The 15,695-nt window shown below is 35.9% G+C and overlaps 1 protein-coding gene across 1 annotated transcript in view; it reads left to right on the top strand.

The window, feature by feature from the left end:
* The window catches only part of LOC134663591 (dedicator of cytokinesis protein 9), a 91,820-nt gene that overhangs the window by 50,362 nt on the left and 25,763 nt on the right, over positions 1-15,695 (top strand). Inside the window, exons 25-29 of the mRNA XM_063519997.1 lie at positions 9,571-9,731; positions 12,373-12,493; positions 13,151-13,249; positions 13,970-14,100; positions 15,060-15,201. Coding sequence (XP_063376067.1) covers positions 9,571-9,731; positions 12,373-12,493; positions 13,151-13,249; positions 13,970-14,100; positions 15,060-15,201 — 654 coding nt within the window. The remainder of the gene's footprint in view (positions 1-9,570; positions 9,732-12,372; positions 12,494-13,150; positions 13,250-13,969; positions 14,101-15,059; positions 15,202-15,695) is intronic.

Below are 15,695 nucleotides of genomic sequence, written 5' to 3'. Positions count from 1 at the left end.
TATTTATATATTTTTAGTAATGATTTTTTAATATTGAATTAAAGTGCAATGTTTAAGTTCCATTGTTTATAATATGTATGACGCTTTATAATGTAAAATTATTAGAAATTTTTTTAACGTGCTTCTTTGTCAAACTACAATTAGCTTATTATTTTGTCGATATTGAATTAAAGTTTAATAAATCCACAACAACATATCTAAATTTATAAGTTAATAGGCAAGCTAAAAAGCTAGAAGAATAAGATATATGCTTTAGAATTAATATGCGTTTTTTGTCCTATAAGATCTAATATTGAATTAGAGTCTGTAAAAATAAGTCTATTACTATAAAATAATATATGCAGCGTATATATGGAAAGTAAGAAATTTCTGTGTGTAGCTTGCATTGTAATAGTAAAATCTAGTTAAAAAGGCGCGAAATTCATAGATACGCCGCGCTGGTCCGTCCGTCGCCGGCGCGGCGCTCGAGAGCCTATCATAGCCTACCTATACCTCGCCCCTCGCCCCACCTCCCGCTCAGTAACACTGTCTGTCTTTTCTTATCATTCATTTGTTTGTTTACCGTGCACATATATAAATTATATGCGGACATTACGTGAAATTAAAATATCTTATTAAGTAAAAATACCTACAGCTGGTCAATCGGATCTTGTCAGTAGAAAGAGGCGGCAAATTTAAAAATGTAGGCGCGAAGGGATATCGTTCCATAGAAAATTTGAATTTCGCGCCTTTTTTTAGTGACAAGATTTGCTTGACCAGCTATATTTCATTATCTTGACTAATATTGTAATAAAAATTTACAAGATATTCACAACTATTTTTTACTATAAAATAAAATAAAATAAAATAATCTTTATTGCAACTTTGAGTTGTTACATAACATTGGTTCCTGGCTCTCAAAGTAGGTTTCCCTGTGTCTCAAGAGCCAGTTCCTTCCCAATTACAAGCGTAGGTAATGTTACAATGTTAGACATTTTATATGACATATTAACAATATTAAAATTAATTTTAAAGAAAGATGAAACTGTGATGTGTGTGTACGCGCGCGTGTGTGAGTATTCTGTGTCTGATTTTTAGAATATGTGTGTGTTTCTGTGTGTTTACGCGCGTGTGTGTCTGGTTATTTTAGAATGTATGTACTAGAACACGCATCGTAATAGCTCTTCTGCTTCAGTATAACTTAATGATTTTAACCAAATCTTAATTTTGTTTTTTAATTGAAAATTACTAATGTTGTTTATATTAAGGGTTTTGTGTGCTTTGTTATATAAGTATGGTGCCAAAAATGAAAAATGCCTTTTAGACCATGCACTATTACAGCGAGGTACGGGGTAGTGAGCTATGCGTTTGTTGCCAAATGTGATTGTAGGGGCTATTAGTCTGTGGTATCTGCGTAATGTTTGATAAATGATAAAACTATACATAGTTTGTCAAAGGACTGTCTCATTTCAAACATAGACAGGGAGAATCATCATACTATCTTTAACTTACACTAGTACTAGCACCCAAAAGAAAAGGATGAATATAGTTTTTTGTTTTTATTTACTGACAAATTGGTTTGACCAACTATACCTATTTCTGGTTCCTATTGTCATGTCCTGTCCTATTCAACGTCAATATCATAATATGTATATTATAAACCAACTGCTCAATATTACACGGTATACATCCTGAATATACAATAAGGTAAGTGGCCTCACTTACCTTATTGTATATTCCGTGTGGGCCGTATATGCCTATACGGCCCACACGGAATACGTATGCCTCACCTTAAATTAAAATGGTTTTTTTTTAATAAACAGGACATGAAGTATGAAAAACTCACTCAAATAGGTTTCTCATTTATTTAAGTTTCTTCATTATACCAAAATAGTTATAAAAATATTACGATACTCTTGGAAAATATACCTTTTATAAAAGTCCTATTATGGGCCTTATTGAACACTACCAGAGTATTACTTAATCCCGCAAAAAATAATCATTTTGACAGTAGGTAATAACAGATTTTATTGTTTTTAACTTAAGAGTTATACATATACAAATAACAATATTTGATACTTCATAACAGGAGGATTTATTTATAATAAGTGAAAATAATTATTCTGGGTCTTAATAACTAAAGATATAAAAATTGTCTATTTTACGCGAAAATAGTAGGTAACTAAACATAAATCTTTATTAGTTACAGTAGTCTCATCCTTTAACATCTGGGGGCACGGCAGTGCCCCCGCCAAGACGAGAAAAGCGCAAGGGCACTATCTACCTTTTCTCGAAGCGCTTTGTCGTTTTTTGGAACCCTCATAACTTGGGGTTGGATTATACCAGATAAACAAAGTTCTCGGACTTATTAAGCATATCAATTGCATAGCTCTTATACTTTAGATTTTATTCATATCTAAAAACTTCGTATTCGTCACTGACTCACTCACTTGATGATCATCAATACCGGGTACTTCCTGAAGTCCTCTAAGAAGCTGAAATTTGGTATGTAAGATAGTTTTAGTACACAAACAACAAATAAATTCAAAAAAATTTTATCCCTAAGGGGATGAAGATGGGGTTTAATTTTGTATGGGAAATCAATAATCACTGAACCGATTTAGTTGAAATTTGGTATGTAGATAGGTATTGTTATGGGGAAGGATATAGAATAGATTTCAACCTCAAAGTTTACCCTTACGGGGTGAAGGCAGATTTCAACCCCAAAGTTTACCCTTACGGGGTGAAGGGTTTATATGGGGAATCAGTAAGAAGTACATTGTGTAACAGATGCCCCCAGATACTTATTTCAGGATTTTTAATATAAAATCACCCCCAACCCTTTAAATTAGGGGATGGAAGATTGTCATAAACAACTTACAAAAAGAAGTGAAATCCCATCAAAAACATTTTGATAAAAAATGTTGCCCAAACGAAACCATAAGGCTCGCACTGTCAAAAAGTTATCAGATCTCTTGCCAAGCTTCTAACTCTACAAGCCCTCTAACTTTACTAGCTCTACACCAAAAGTGAGTGGCTTGGCCGTTTCGTTTCTACAAGAACTATTGTATGTAAGTATAATACAAAAACCGCCCAAATGCGAGTCGCACTCGCGTTCCAAGGGTTCTGTACATTACACAATTTTTAACAATATATTTTTTTTAGAGAAAAGTGAGTAAAATGTCTTTAAAAAACCCCGTAGGGATCGGAAAACTAGGTACTTAAGTCCGACTCACGCTTGACTGCACATTTCTAATAGGTTTTCCTGTCATCTATAGGAAAAGAGCTAATATGTGTATTTTTTTCATAATTTTAGACCCAGTAGATTCGGAGATAAGGGGGCGGAATGGTCATTTTTTGCGTATTTTCTTAAATAACTTCTAAACTATTTATTTTAAAATTATGAATAAATATATCTGACATTCTTACAATGAGCCCCTTCATTTGATATATATATATATATATATATATATATATTTTTTTGAATTTCTATTATTTACTTTACATGTATGTCCTTGGGCTATAGACTTACATGTGTATACCAAATTTCAACTTATTGGTGCAGTAGTTGCGGAGCAAATAGGCTGTGACAGACGGACAGCCAGACACACGAGTGATCCTATAAGGGTTCAGTATTTTTCCTTTTGAGGTACGGAACCCTAAAAATAATGAATTTAATAAATTATTCACCTTATGCCCATGTGGCGGTAGCGAAACAGTCAAGCCACATATTTTGACTAAGGTGTAGAGTTAGTGAAGTTAGGGCTTGTAGAGTTTGAAGCTTGGCTCGACAAGAGATCTGACAACTTTTTGACAGTGCTAGTCTTATGGTTTCGTCTTAGCAACAAAATTTACATGAAAATGTGTTTGATGGGATATTTTTTTACAGTATAAATATTTATTCGTAACAGTAAGTATTATCTTTTAACATAATTTTTACAGTACATCTGGTGCTACATTACGACACCGGTGCTATAATAAGCACGTTAAAACACTCCCTTTGACCGTGTTTTAAAATTCGTCACTTGTTGCAAAATATCGATTTTTCGCAATTCTATCGTAAAAGAAAAGAAAACTAACGAAGAGGTTTTACGCATACTGAAAGTTTTGCGTAACTTTTGAATAAAACCATTTATAACCATAATAATACATTTATTGCTTCTCAAAATGTTTCCCTTTACATTCTATGCACATATCTTCACTCGCTCGGACCATTTTTGGAAGCATGAAGCCCAATCACTTGACTGCAATTTTTCGACGTGGTGATGAAACGTAGTAACTGCCTTATCCCGGGTCTTAAATGTCAAACCCCAAATTAAATCCTTAATTTTGGGAAATAGATAGAAGTCACAGGGTGCAATGTCTGGATTATTATAATCCGTATAAGAGACATTTTCCACGTTTTCGTAATTAAAAAATGTTTTTGCCTTTATTGCGGTATCGGTGGACGCATTATTATGACGCAGGAGGATGCGGCTTCTCGGTCGTCTCTCGCGGTCTTTTTCAATGACTGCGAGCACACAAATGGTAGTGTACTGCTCAGTATTTAACGTTCTTTTATTATTTAAAAGTACGGTACAAAAATGTCGCGTTTAAAAAAAACAGACGATCAAAATGTTTGGCAACGCTTTTGGCTTGTTGAACTTGTATGGGCCTCCTGTCACCTTCGAAAGACCCATTGACTGGACTAATGCCTTTTTTCCGGATCGTAGCAGTAAATCCAGGTTTCATCTCCTGTAACGATGTTATATACAGCATTTGAACTTCCTTGCATATACTTACGCAGCATTTCTCGGCACCAGTCAAAAAGTACCTGTTTTTGGACTGAAGTTAATTCGTGAGGAATCCAAAGACAACAAGGCTTCCTGACTTTTAAATATTCTTGTAAAATCTTTTGTATTTGTCTGAACCTATCCCTAACTGTCCTCAAATTTCGTCATAGGTGATTCGTGGGTTTTCTTCAATGAGTCGTCTCACAGTAGCCACGTTTCCTTGAATGATCGCCGTGGACGGTCGACCATCACGAAAATCATTACCTAGAATAATACTGTCTCTACTAAATTCACCATACCAACGCCTCACGATGCTCAGATGTGGTGCTTCAATCCCAAAAGCATTTTGAAGGCAAGCACTACACTCTTGCGAAGTAAGCGAACTTTTAAAATCATAACAAAATCATAGCTCTATAAATATTTTCGCGTTAAAGCCACGTTCAACGCACTGACTTACTTTGACAAGCCATTAAAAACAAAAGACGATCGATTTGTCGCCAACATTTGTCACATTCCATAATCAAAAGCCTGTATTTTTTTTTAATATACAATTCATAATTTAAATGTTTACCAGTGGCCAATAGTGCAAAACATTCAGTGTGGCCTATGTAGTAGGAGAGAGGGGGAGTTTGTTAAGAACTATAGACAATAGAAGAGGAAGGATGCTTGGGCACCTGATACGACACGACGAATTTATCAAAAATATCATAGAAGGGAAAGTTGAAGCAAACAGGAAGAGGGGAAGACCAAGGAGAGCGTACATGGATCAAATAAAGGAAAAGATCAACGTCGTGTCGTATCGGGCTGTCAAAGAGAAGGCGGAGGACCGCCAAACATGGAAATTCCACCGACCAATTTTACTGCCTTTAAAAAGTATAAGTGCCTCAATGTTATTAGACTTTTTGATTCTTTAAAACGTCTTTAGGTCAATAAAGCAAGTGAAAAAATATTAGAGTTAGACCAAGAAAAGTCTGCAGCAATTTTGACAGCCCACACAGTGCAAGTGTTATTTATAAGTCATAATTTCATAGAAGTTTCTTCAAATCGACCTTATTAATAAGAGATTAAAAATATTGAAAATTATCTTAAAATATTTTAATCTAATATTTCATCTCATATGTTCAATAAGGCCCGGGACTAGACCTTTTTACCTGTACTGACAGTGGGCCTTCTTAGCAACAAGTACAAATTCAGAATAATTGGGAATAATAGGGAGCAACTGCTATTTTTGAATGCTGGGCCTTGTTACCCGCCGGGCCTCATATGCCTGCACCTCACCTACCTTATTTATTTGTTTTACAAGGGGAAAAGTTGTTGATTAACCGCTCGTGCTAATATTGATACCCAAACAAGCGAAACAATTTTTTTTATTAAATAGGAGGCAAACGAGCAGACGGATCACCTGGTGGTTAGCGATTACCGCCGCCCATGGACACCCGCAACACCAGAAGGGTTGCAAGCACGTTGCCGACCTTTAAGATGGGGGTCTTTGAAGGTTTGAAGGTCGTATCGGACAGTTCATTCCACAGTTTGGCTGTGCGAGGCAGGAAGCACATTCACAAATTCAAACATTCTAAAATTGAACCACGAGCGGAGCGAGTGGTTCGTAAAGTTGAACCTTGAGCGTAGTGAAGGTTTCAAGGGACGAAAGTTAAATAAAATTTTCACCACATCAGCTCGTAAAAGGCCCTCTTGATTGTTCGAAACGGATAAGAAAAGTGGCATTTAATTTGATGCAAATTTTGAGTTGTTACCGTAGGTAAATTGGATCAGTTGGTTGGTAATATTGACTTTAAAATGATAAATATTGAATAACGTTAGTTTGAAATTGATTTTATGATAAAGTAAATATTATCGGAGATGATCGCTCTTATAAAATGTATGTCGCTAGTCATTTATAACCTAAAAGCGCCAAATTAAGCAAAATTATATTGAAATGACACCTGTGTATTGAATTTGAAGAATACTTTAACAAGGGTAGTTATCTGTATGACAATGCACCTAAAATAATTTTCAAATGTATCTATTATTTCTATACTTAACACGATAACGAATTCTACGTAAACGAAACCGGGGGCAATCCCTAGTACATATAGAAATAAATAAGGGAAGGTAAGTTTCCATTAGTGTACTGTGTAAAATAACTATTTACCATTGATAATAATTTTATAAACGCTTTGCGTATTTTTAAGGGCACCGCGCTAACCGCTAGCCCGCGACCGTCGATCGCTGCCTCCTGCCACGGCGCACAGCGCGGCGCGCGCAAACGCCGCGCGTTTGAAATGTAACTTAATATAAGCTCGGAATGCATACTTACGTATCAGTATTTAGTGTCGCCGTGATTTTATATTTCTAATCTTTTGTGTGAGAAGTAAGATCTTTATTATGACCGTGTAATATTAACTCTACAAACTTTAATTCAATATTGGCTATACTGCTTAACGAGAAATCAATATCTAGACAAGCACATTGTCTACATTTCTAACTTTTTACATGTATACTAAGTTGATAGATAATATCGTAATTTTGCAATATCAGCTACTCTAATTCTGTATTTACATAATAATTCCTGTTTTTACGTTCACCAGAAAGCAGCTGTTCCAGATTTCTAAAAACCGAATATTGTGAATAAATTAAAGTGTTATTGAATATGTTAAAGTTTTTTGTAACTTTAATTTTATATTTACATAGTTATTTAGCAAAAATTGAAAATTTAAATATGGCCGAACGCTCCACCTAAAATTTTCTAACTTTTTACATGAAAATTATTTAACATGCTTACAATAACATATCAAAAAAGAAAAAACTTTAATGTTATCAAAACCCATTTTTGTTCCACCGCTGGTCTAATATCTAACCCCAATAAAGCAATTTTGAAAATAATTTCATTTAGTATTTTTTATTTTATTTTTCAATAATACTAAGTGATACAGTCCTACTTCAGTATCTATTTTACGAGACTTAATGGAACTGTAGTGCAGATACGGTGCATATTTATATCCAACTGGGAATACCTCTTTAACCCTTATACTGCGCCTTTTCATCAGCTGGTATAGTTTTGTATGAAAAACTAAACGAAACTACACCAATTGATGAAAAGGCGCAGTAAAGAGATATTTCCCGTTGGATATATATACATTACATATTGCATATAATTTTATGATTAATATTTACCGTATCTGCAGTACAGTTCCATAAGTCTCATAAAATAGGTACTGAAGTGTGACGATAGGTTTCAAAAAAAAATTTTTTTTCCATAAAAAAAAACAATGACTCGGCACTCCCCTCCTAAGGGAATTTTTTTTAGGAACCGCGGGTCATAAATTTTATTTTGACCTCTAGTATGCGTGTGCCAAACGGCGAACCTGTACAGGTACTCTTATGGTTCAGTATGTGCACTAGTGCTGCACACTGGCGGCAGAACATTGCAGTAATAAGTACTCCCTATTATTTTTTATCGGGCTATTTCGTTCAATCATGACTTTAAAAATGATGGTCACGGTCTTTAAAATATAATGAATTTTAACTTCTTTTTTATTTTGCTTTATTAAACAAATAGTTTTTCTTAATAAACTGCTTAAGTATTAACATAAATTTCAAGGACATTGGGTGTTGACAGCCCCTTAATTTGTGTATAAAAGCGGTTTTATGACATTTTTTCCACGATTTTAACAAGTCTACAAAATTTTCGGTTTCGACAATAAACATGTTTCGGTCGGACACTAGTAGTTTTGTTTCAGTTATACCCAAGATTTTTAACCGACTTCAAAAAATTAGGTTACTCAATTCGTCGCTTTTGTACCATAACACGCAAAACGTTGAAGTCTAGTATTAATACGATTAAAGCCCGTATAAAGTGTTCCCTTTAGTATTTCTCGCTGGATTATATTATCCAATGAATTCAGTAGTCAGACAGAGGTACTCTTTCAATTGGTTTTTCCTGTACAGCTTTTAACAAAAATGGTCAAAAATGAAATGAATTATTGGGTAATTGTATGAACTGTGATAGCAAATTACAATTTATAAATACAATGAAAAATCAAACAATCAATCAATTCATCTACTCAAAGGTTAACTGGAAGAGATCCCTCAAAGGGATAAGTTCGCCTTTGTACTTCTTACTAATTGTATGTTATTTTTAATATGTCTTTTTGTACAATAAAGATTTTACTACTACTACTACTACAATGAAATAGTACAAAAACGTCACCTGACGTAGGATATGAACCCACGACTTCCGTCTAACTATGCTTTCGCTCTTACCAACTGAGCTATTCAGATACTACTTCTTATTATTTCCGTTTTTGCATTATTTCATTGTATTGATAAATTGTGATTTGCAATCAGATAATTCTGCAAAAACTCAAAAATGTATTCCAATTATATATTTTATATTTATTACATTTAAGATTATGGTCAGGGAAAAACTTGAAAAAACGCCTGGAAAACCGGGAAAAGTCAGGGAATTTTGGTTTTAGTAAAGAGTGGTCACCCTGTAAAACAAATTTACGTTGTTTGTTTACATAGTTAGCAAGTTCTATTGGAATAGACTTTACATTCAAACAGGGTATTTTGTATTTTCCTACTAGTCAAATCAGTTACTTTTTTAGAGCTGTCAAAACGATTTGCTAATATGGAATTTATATGAAACATTACATCGTGACGTCACGGTCAACTCACCTACTTTTAATATTTCTATCCGATTTGATAAATAGAACTAGTGTCTAAAAATAACTCCGATCTGTGTTTTTCTAATAATTATCTGCTGCTTTATTTCATGCATAATAAATACAGTATAATGCCCTATTTGTATGGACAGGTGGCAGCACATTATGCGCGGGCGTTGTAAGCGCAGTAGTGAGGTTGTGCGAGGCGCGCGCGGCGTGGCTGCGGCGCGAGGCAGCGGCCGCGCTGTACCTGCTCATGCGGGCCAACTACCAGCACGGCGACGGCGGCAGTCTCACCCGCGTACACTTACAGGTAAATATAGGATTGTTGTTGGTGGTTATGAGGTTGTTATAAGGTAGCGGTCGGCCCGCGAACCTCTCACTTGCGGCCCGCGAGCCTCCCTGGCTATTTTATATGTAATATTGACAAACGACAATGTCTGATAAAGTCATAAATATTAACAAAGTGCGGCCCGCGTCAACTTCGTTAACTACTATGTGGCCCTTGGCTGCTAAAAGGTTGCCGACCGCTACTATAAGGCAACATGCTATACGCAGGCGTCATTAGTGATGTAGTGGATACGGCTTGCGCCAGGTATACTCGTTATTACGAGGTCAGGCCAGAATGAAATAGTATCATCTCTATTACTGCCAAACTTGTTATTTATTTACTAATAGAAGTTTTAGGATTGCTTCATTGAACCCCACTTTATTTTCATATCGCAAGATAATCACAGGTTTCTACAAAAACAGTGTCATTTGTTATTAGATGCCTCTTTGGGTTGTACCTACTAGAAAACTGCATTAATGCCCAGAATTACTCCGAATAGTCCCTAACTAAAATGTGGGTTATTCCCGGTTTACTAACGAATGGGCCAAAATCGTTTCCCAAAGTATCACATCCCAAACTATGTTTCCCAAATTATCATTTCCCAAAAAAATGTTTGGCAAAACAACTTATCGCAAATTTTCAGTTAGCAATAGTCTTTTTTGGCAAGTTATTGTTTAGCAAATAATTACTTGGACAAGTTTCATTTTAGCAAATATTATTTAGTCAAATGTATCATTAAGCATAACTTACATGTCCCAAAATATTGCATGGCATACAATTTACATACCAATAAAGTGGAGGATGCAGAATTTTATTTGTCTAGTATTTAACTGATCATTACATATACATAGTAAAATGTAACGTCAAAAAAAAACATTCTTACTGCCAAAAATATGTAGTAAATGATCACTACTAAAATTAAAACTCCATTTTAATGTAAAATGACAACGAAATTTGTTACATCTGATTGGGCTTATTATAGCAAATAACACCAAAGTAATCATTGTAACCCAAAAATAGTAAATAACCACCAATATTCAAACCACATTTTAGTTTAAAATGTCATACAATTTTTTTACATCTCGTTATTCTATTAAATTAATTAATCCACTTCGATGACCTTTTTTTAGTACATAGAATTTCGTTTCTGTAAGGACCGCAGTTCTAACCTAACCTAACCCACTTTTCTAATAGCATTTCGATTCTGTGAGGGTGACAGTTCTAACCTAACCTAACCCACTTTTCTGATAGCGGTTCCGTTTTGTGAGGATCGCAGTTCAAACCTAACCCAACCCACCCAAATTACGTAGAATTTAACGTACCTATTATAACATAACAAAAAGTACTTTAAATAGAGATGCCTATTTGTGCATGTGTTAGCTTAGTTTTGTTCTTTAATTTTATTTTATTGTGTTTTTCTCTCTGGTTGCCCTGAAAACCAGCGCCATGGCTAAGTATCTTAGCCATCGGCAAATGCTGAGTGGCATCCATTTTGGTGTTAGTATGTATTAGAGTAAGATGTATTTTAGGTTAAGTTTTATTTTGACACCAAATAAACTTTTTCTATTTTTCTATTTTTTTTTTCTATTTGTCAAATTTGCTAAGTGACAATTTTGACCAAACATCTTTTTGGAATATAATATTAGACAATAAAAAACGTTTGCTAAATAAGTTTTTGTCCTAATAACATTTGACAAAGTAAAATCATGCCAAATGATAATTTGACCAAATAAATTATATGCGAAGTGTAACTTTGCTAAAGGTTCCTTTGGGAAATGAAACTATTGCGATAAGTTTGTTGGGAAGTGAAATTTGGCGAAATGTATTTGGCCGAAACGAAAGTACACCGTTATTCCCACTAGTTACCACCAAGTTGTTACCAGTAGTAACTACTGGGTATTTATTTCCCACCTTTTACCACTGGTACTGAAAAAATAATTCCCAGTAGTTACCACCAAAATTGTATTAAAGTTATAAGAATAATCCTAAAATTTTATATATACCTCTATGATAAATCTGCATATTTTTTGCACTTGAAAAAAACATATTTTTGTTTTTTTAAGGTTATCATAATATAAACAAAAATATGTTATTTTCAAAGCAAAATTGTTAATAACAGTGTTCCAGGCATATACGTGTTGCATATAAACTTAAACTATAAATATATAGGACGTATGTATCGGCACACACATTACTAAATATACGACATATACCTACTATATACCTATTAGCTAGTTTTCGCAACAATTAAGATTAATTTGTCAATATCATGTTTCGGTTTTCCTCGTCAACTGTGATTGGACCAATGACCTCAGCCTCACCGAAACGCGGTAAATCGATCAGTGCATGGGACAATGCCGAGCGCTAACGGTACTTTAGCACTTCTCTTATTTTACTCGGCTACCGAAATTTTACGAGATCATTGTTCAGTTGCCATCTTTTCATAGAGATACAAGTACGTCAAGATTTTCTTAGAAATTCTATTCTGTTTATATCTCTTGAAATTATGTAATTCAATTGTATTTATTAATACTTACGCTTTTTTGTTTCGACGTCTAGTGAGCCTAGGTATATTTATATAACTTATTATATAAGCTTCTCAAATTATTTATTTATTTCGTAGGTCATCATAGCAGTCTCTAAGCTACTTGATACATCGACGGCTCTCAACTGCAAACGTTTTCAAGAATCATTGTCTGTGATAAATTGTTTCGCCACCGGCGACAAGGCGATGAAGGGCACAGGTATGTTTGTATTATGCTCTGCATTTTATAGTCATGGTTTAAATTGTTCATTAAACTGTTTTATAATATTTGATTCAAAGGGTCAAAGCATGTCCCTGATAATTAAATATTTATATGTCATAGCAATAAAACGTTGGCAAATCTGATAATATTCGTCAATGTTATTGTTACGTCCTGTATATAAAAGTCAAGTGTGAGTGACAAAAAATGATATCTAATAAAAACTACAAAATATCTTGGCAATACGAGGTGTTTTTGTAGCGAATTACTGTGTGATCAACCCCGAAATCACAAAAAAATGTTGGAGAGCCTCCATAGAAAACATCAACATCTTTTCAGTCAAAATATACAAAAATATTTTATCGCTATTTCTAGGTTGGTCCCATAGTTCAAAGTTGCTCACTGTGACCTATAAATTCTGCTCTTAGATGTAGGATATGCATCGTAAGACTATAGAATATAGAACAGTGGTTCCTAACCTTTTCTAACTAGGGAACCTGATTTTACCCCTCCTCCCAATGGTAATAATGGTAATAAAAAATAAAACGTGTACGTTTGTTGTATTGTCATATTAGGTCAGCTTAATACCAGTTATCCCCCCATGGGGGTAATTACCCCCAGGTTAGGAACCACTGATATAGAATGTTGGTTTCACAGGGCTGTCAACGGAGGTGGCGGAGTTGATGCGCCGCGTGCGCACCGTGGTCGGGGCGCGGGCCAGACTCGCTGGCGTCGGCGGCAGTGGAGGCGCGGCGGGTAATTAGATTATATAGGCCACAGACAAGACATCCTCCAGACTGAGCATAGTCGCGCTACCCCCTCTGCCACAAATATACGGTAGTTTTACTCCATTTTCGATCGCTGACGCCCAAGTGTCTTTGAACGGACCAATCACGGCACGGGACTCGCTCACCTCATCCCCCGCTCCCCTGTATTTTTGGCAGCATCGGTTTCATGAAATAATTGCTCTAAGGTCCGTCTAGAGGATGTCTTGTCTGTGATATAGGTCTTCTGTAGCTTCTCCAGTGTACTTTGTTTGAGGCCTACATTTGTGTCAACTTCCAGAAATTGCAAAATGTCTTATAGCCTAATATGTGAAACTGTGTGGAAACCTCGCGAGGGGCGTTGAGATCTCTGTGAATATGTGACTGGGCTCAAAAAAAATCTTATCAGACGTCAAATTATAGATACGCCTTCTTGAAAATTCAGGATTAAATGTTCAATGAAGTTAAAGGGTAGTAGAAAATGCACTGAATTGCTTCGAGAAAAGGAAAGGATGGAACTGATGTTTAATTCAGACGACGCACTATCAATTAGTATACTAGACTCAGCACCGATATGGCGATATGGCAGTGATGAAGTGGCATCACCACTATAATAGTAATATTTTCATAGGAATTTGATACCTATTCAGTCGCTTGTCAAGCTTGTGCAGAGTTAACTTGGACAGACCACCATAATTATTTATTTATATAGGAGCGGGCAGTGTGCATTTAGCGGAGCTACAGCACGCGCTTGCAGCGTCTTGCCGCGCGACGCCGCGCTTGCGGCACGCATGGCTGGCCACACTGGCTGAGCACAACGCAAGGCAGGGCGACCACGACGAGGTTAGTGTTTTATGTTAACATTATTAAATTGTACAACAGGACTTAATCGCGTATCATCCCTACACACATCCCTAGTAACATCCCTAGTGCGCAAAACGTTCAAACTGATAAACAAAACCAAGTGCGGGTAGTTCGAAAAACTCGCGCGGCTAGAAGATGTTGATGTCAACTTGAGCCAGTCTTCTCCGAGACCACGGGGACAACGCCGTTCTCGAAACGTCGTAGGTAAATTTTAGAAACTTAAATACATACGCGATTAAGTCCTGTCGTGCAATTTAATAGTGTTTTATGTATACAGTACTTGGAGGATATAACCAACGGAGACGCCATGTCTAAAATTTTCGGTACAAAATAGTCTGCCGTTTTTTGCGGGGGAGGGGCACATCAAATGTATAGGTACGTCATGTTAGATAAACGTCAGTCCATACATATGGTTGACATGAGGTTGACCATTGGCCGCCTATTTTCGACAGAGGGGAACGCCTGTTGATGGCGGCTCCATTGTTAATTACTCCGAGATACAGTAGCCAAGAGATACGTCGTAGCGGTTAAGGGCCAGTTGCACCAATCACAGTTGACTGATCAACGTCACGCAGCAGACATCTGTGAAACTTCCCATACAATAAAATTTAGCGACCGCTTTAACGGTGACAGACGGTTTCGTGCAACCGTCTTGATAATAGAGACTATTCAGATATAAATACCTTGGGCGCTCCGATATATCCGATGGCGACTGTGCAATCTAGTTATTACATTTTAAATACGTGCAGCCTGGTAATTGTAGCATTTGTAGCCCATAGATGAAACTACCTACAATTTTTATTTTTCTACAATTTGCAAAACTACATGTTGCGTATGAGTATCAAATTCATTCGGAAGGTATTAGTATGTTTAATTTTTCATGACTCAGAGGAATAGAATTTATCCTAAGATCTAACTAACATAACCTATTTTTTTAGGCTATGTGCTGTCAACTTCACATCGCCGCACTGATAGCCGAATACCTGAAGCTGCGTGGGAACCTCGCGTGGGGCGCTGACGCCTTCGCCGAGATCTCCATGAATATCCCCAAAGACGAAACCGGACTCAAAATAGACGAAGGTAAGTCCCACAAGCTAATATACCATGAAGAGAAGAGAGAGGAAAAGAATTTCTCTATCGTTTCAAAGTACCTGTAGTTGCAGAATTTTCTTTTCAGGCAATAAGCTTATTTTAAAGTTGTTGTACAGTCAACAGCAGAAATAACTAAGTTTGAAAATTATTCAAGAGGGGGTGTAATGGCGTAAAGCCGGGAGATTAGAAGTGAACAAAAGATGTGAAAGAAAGAAATCGCGGTTACATAAACCGAAAGTGAACGAAACATTATTTTATGTAATGCACCGCGGCAGATAGGTCGTAATGATGGTTTCGTCACCATCTAAGGTGATTACTAAAGGCAAAGACATACAGAATGCGTAGGCAGACTCTCTTAGTGTATGTACTGTATTCTTTGCAATCCAATTTGATATCACCATAAGAAGTAGCCCCATATAATTTCAAAGCATAAATCAGCAGAAATCTTATTGTGTTGGTTGGTTTTAACACATTTTTAATAC

The sequence above is a fragment of the Cydia fagiglandana genome, chromosome 4, assembly GCF_963556715.1.
Source record: "Cydia fagiglandana chromosome 4, ilCydFagi1.1, whole genome shotgun sequence".
Taxonomy (NCBI): Eukaryota; Metazoa; Arthropoda; class Insecta; order Lepidoptera; family Tortricidae; genus Cydia; species Cydia fagiglandana.
This window is presented reverse-complemented; position numbering and strand designations above follow the sequence as displayed.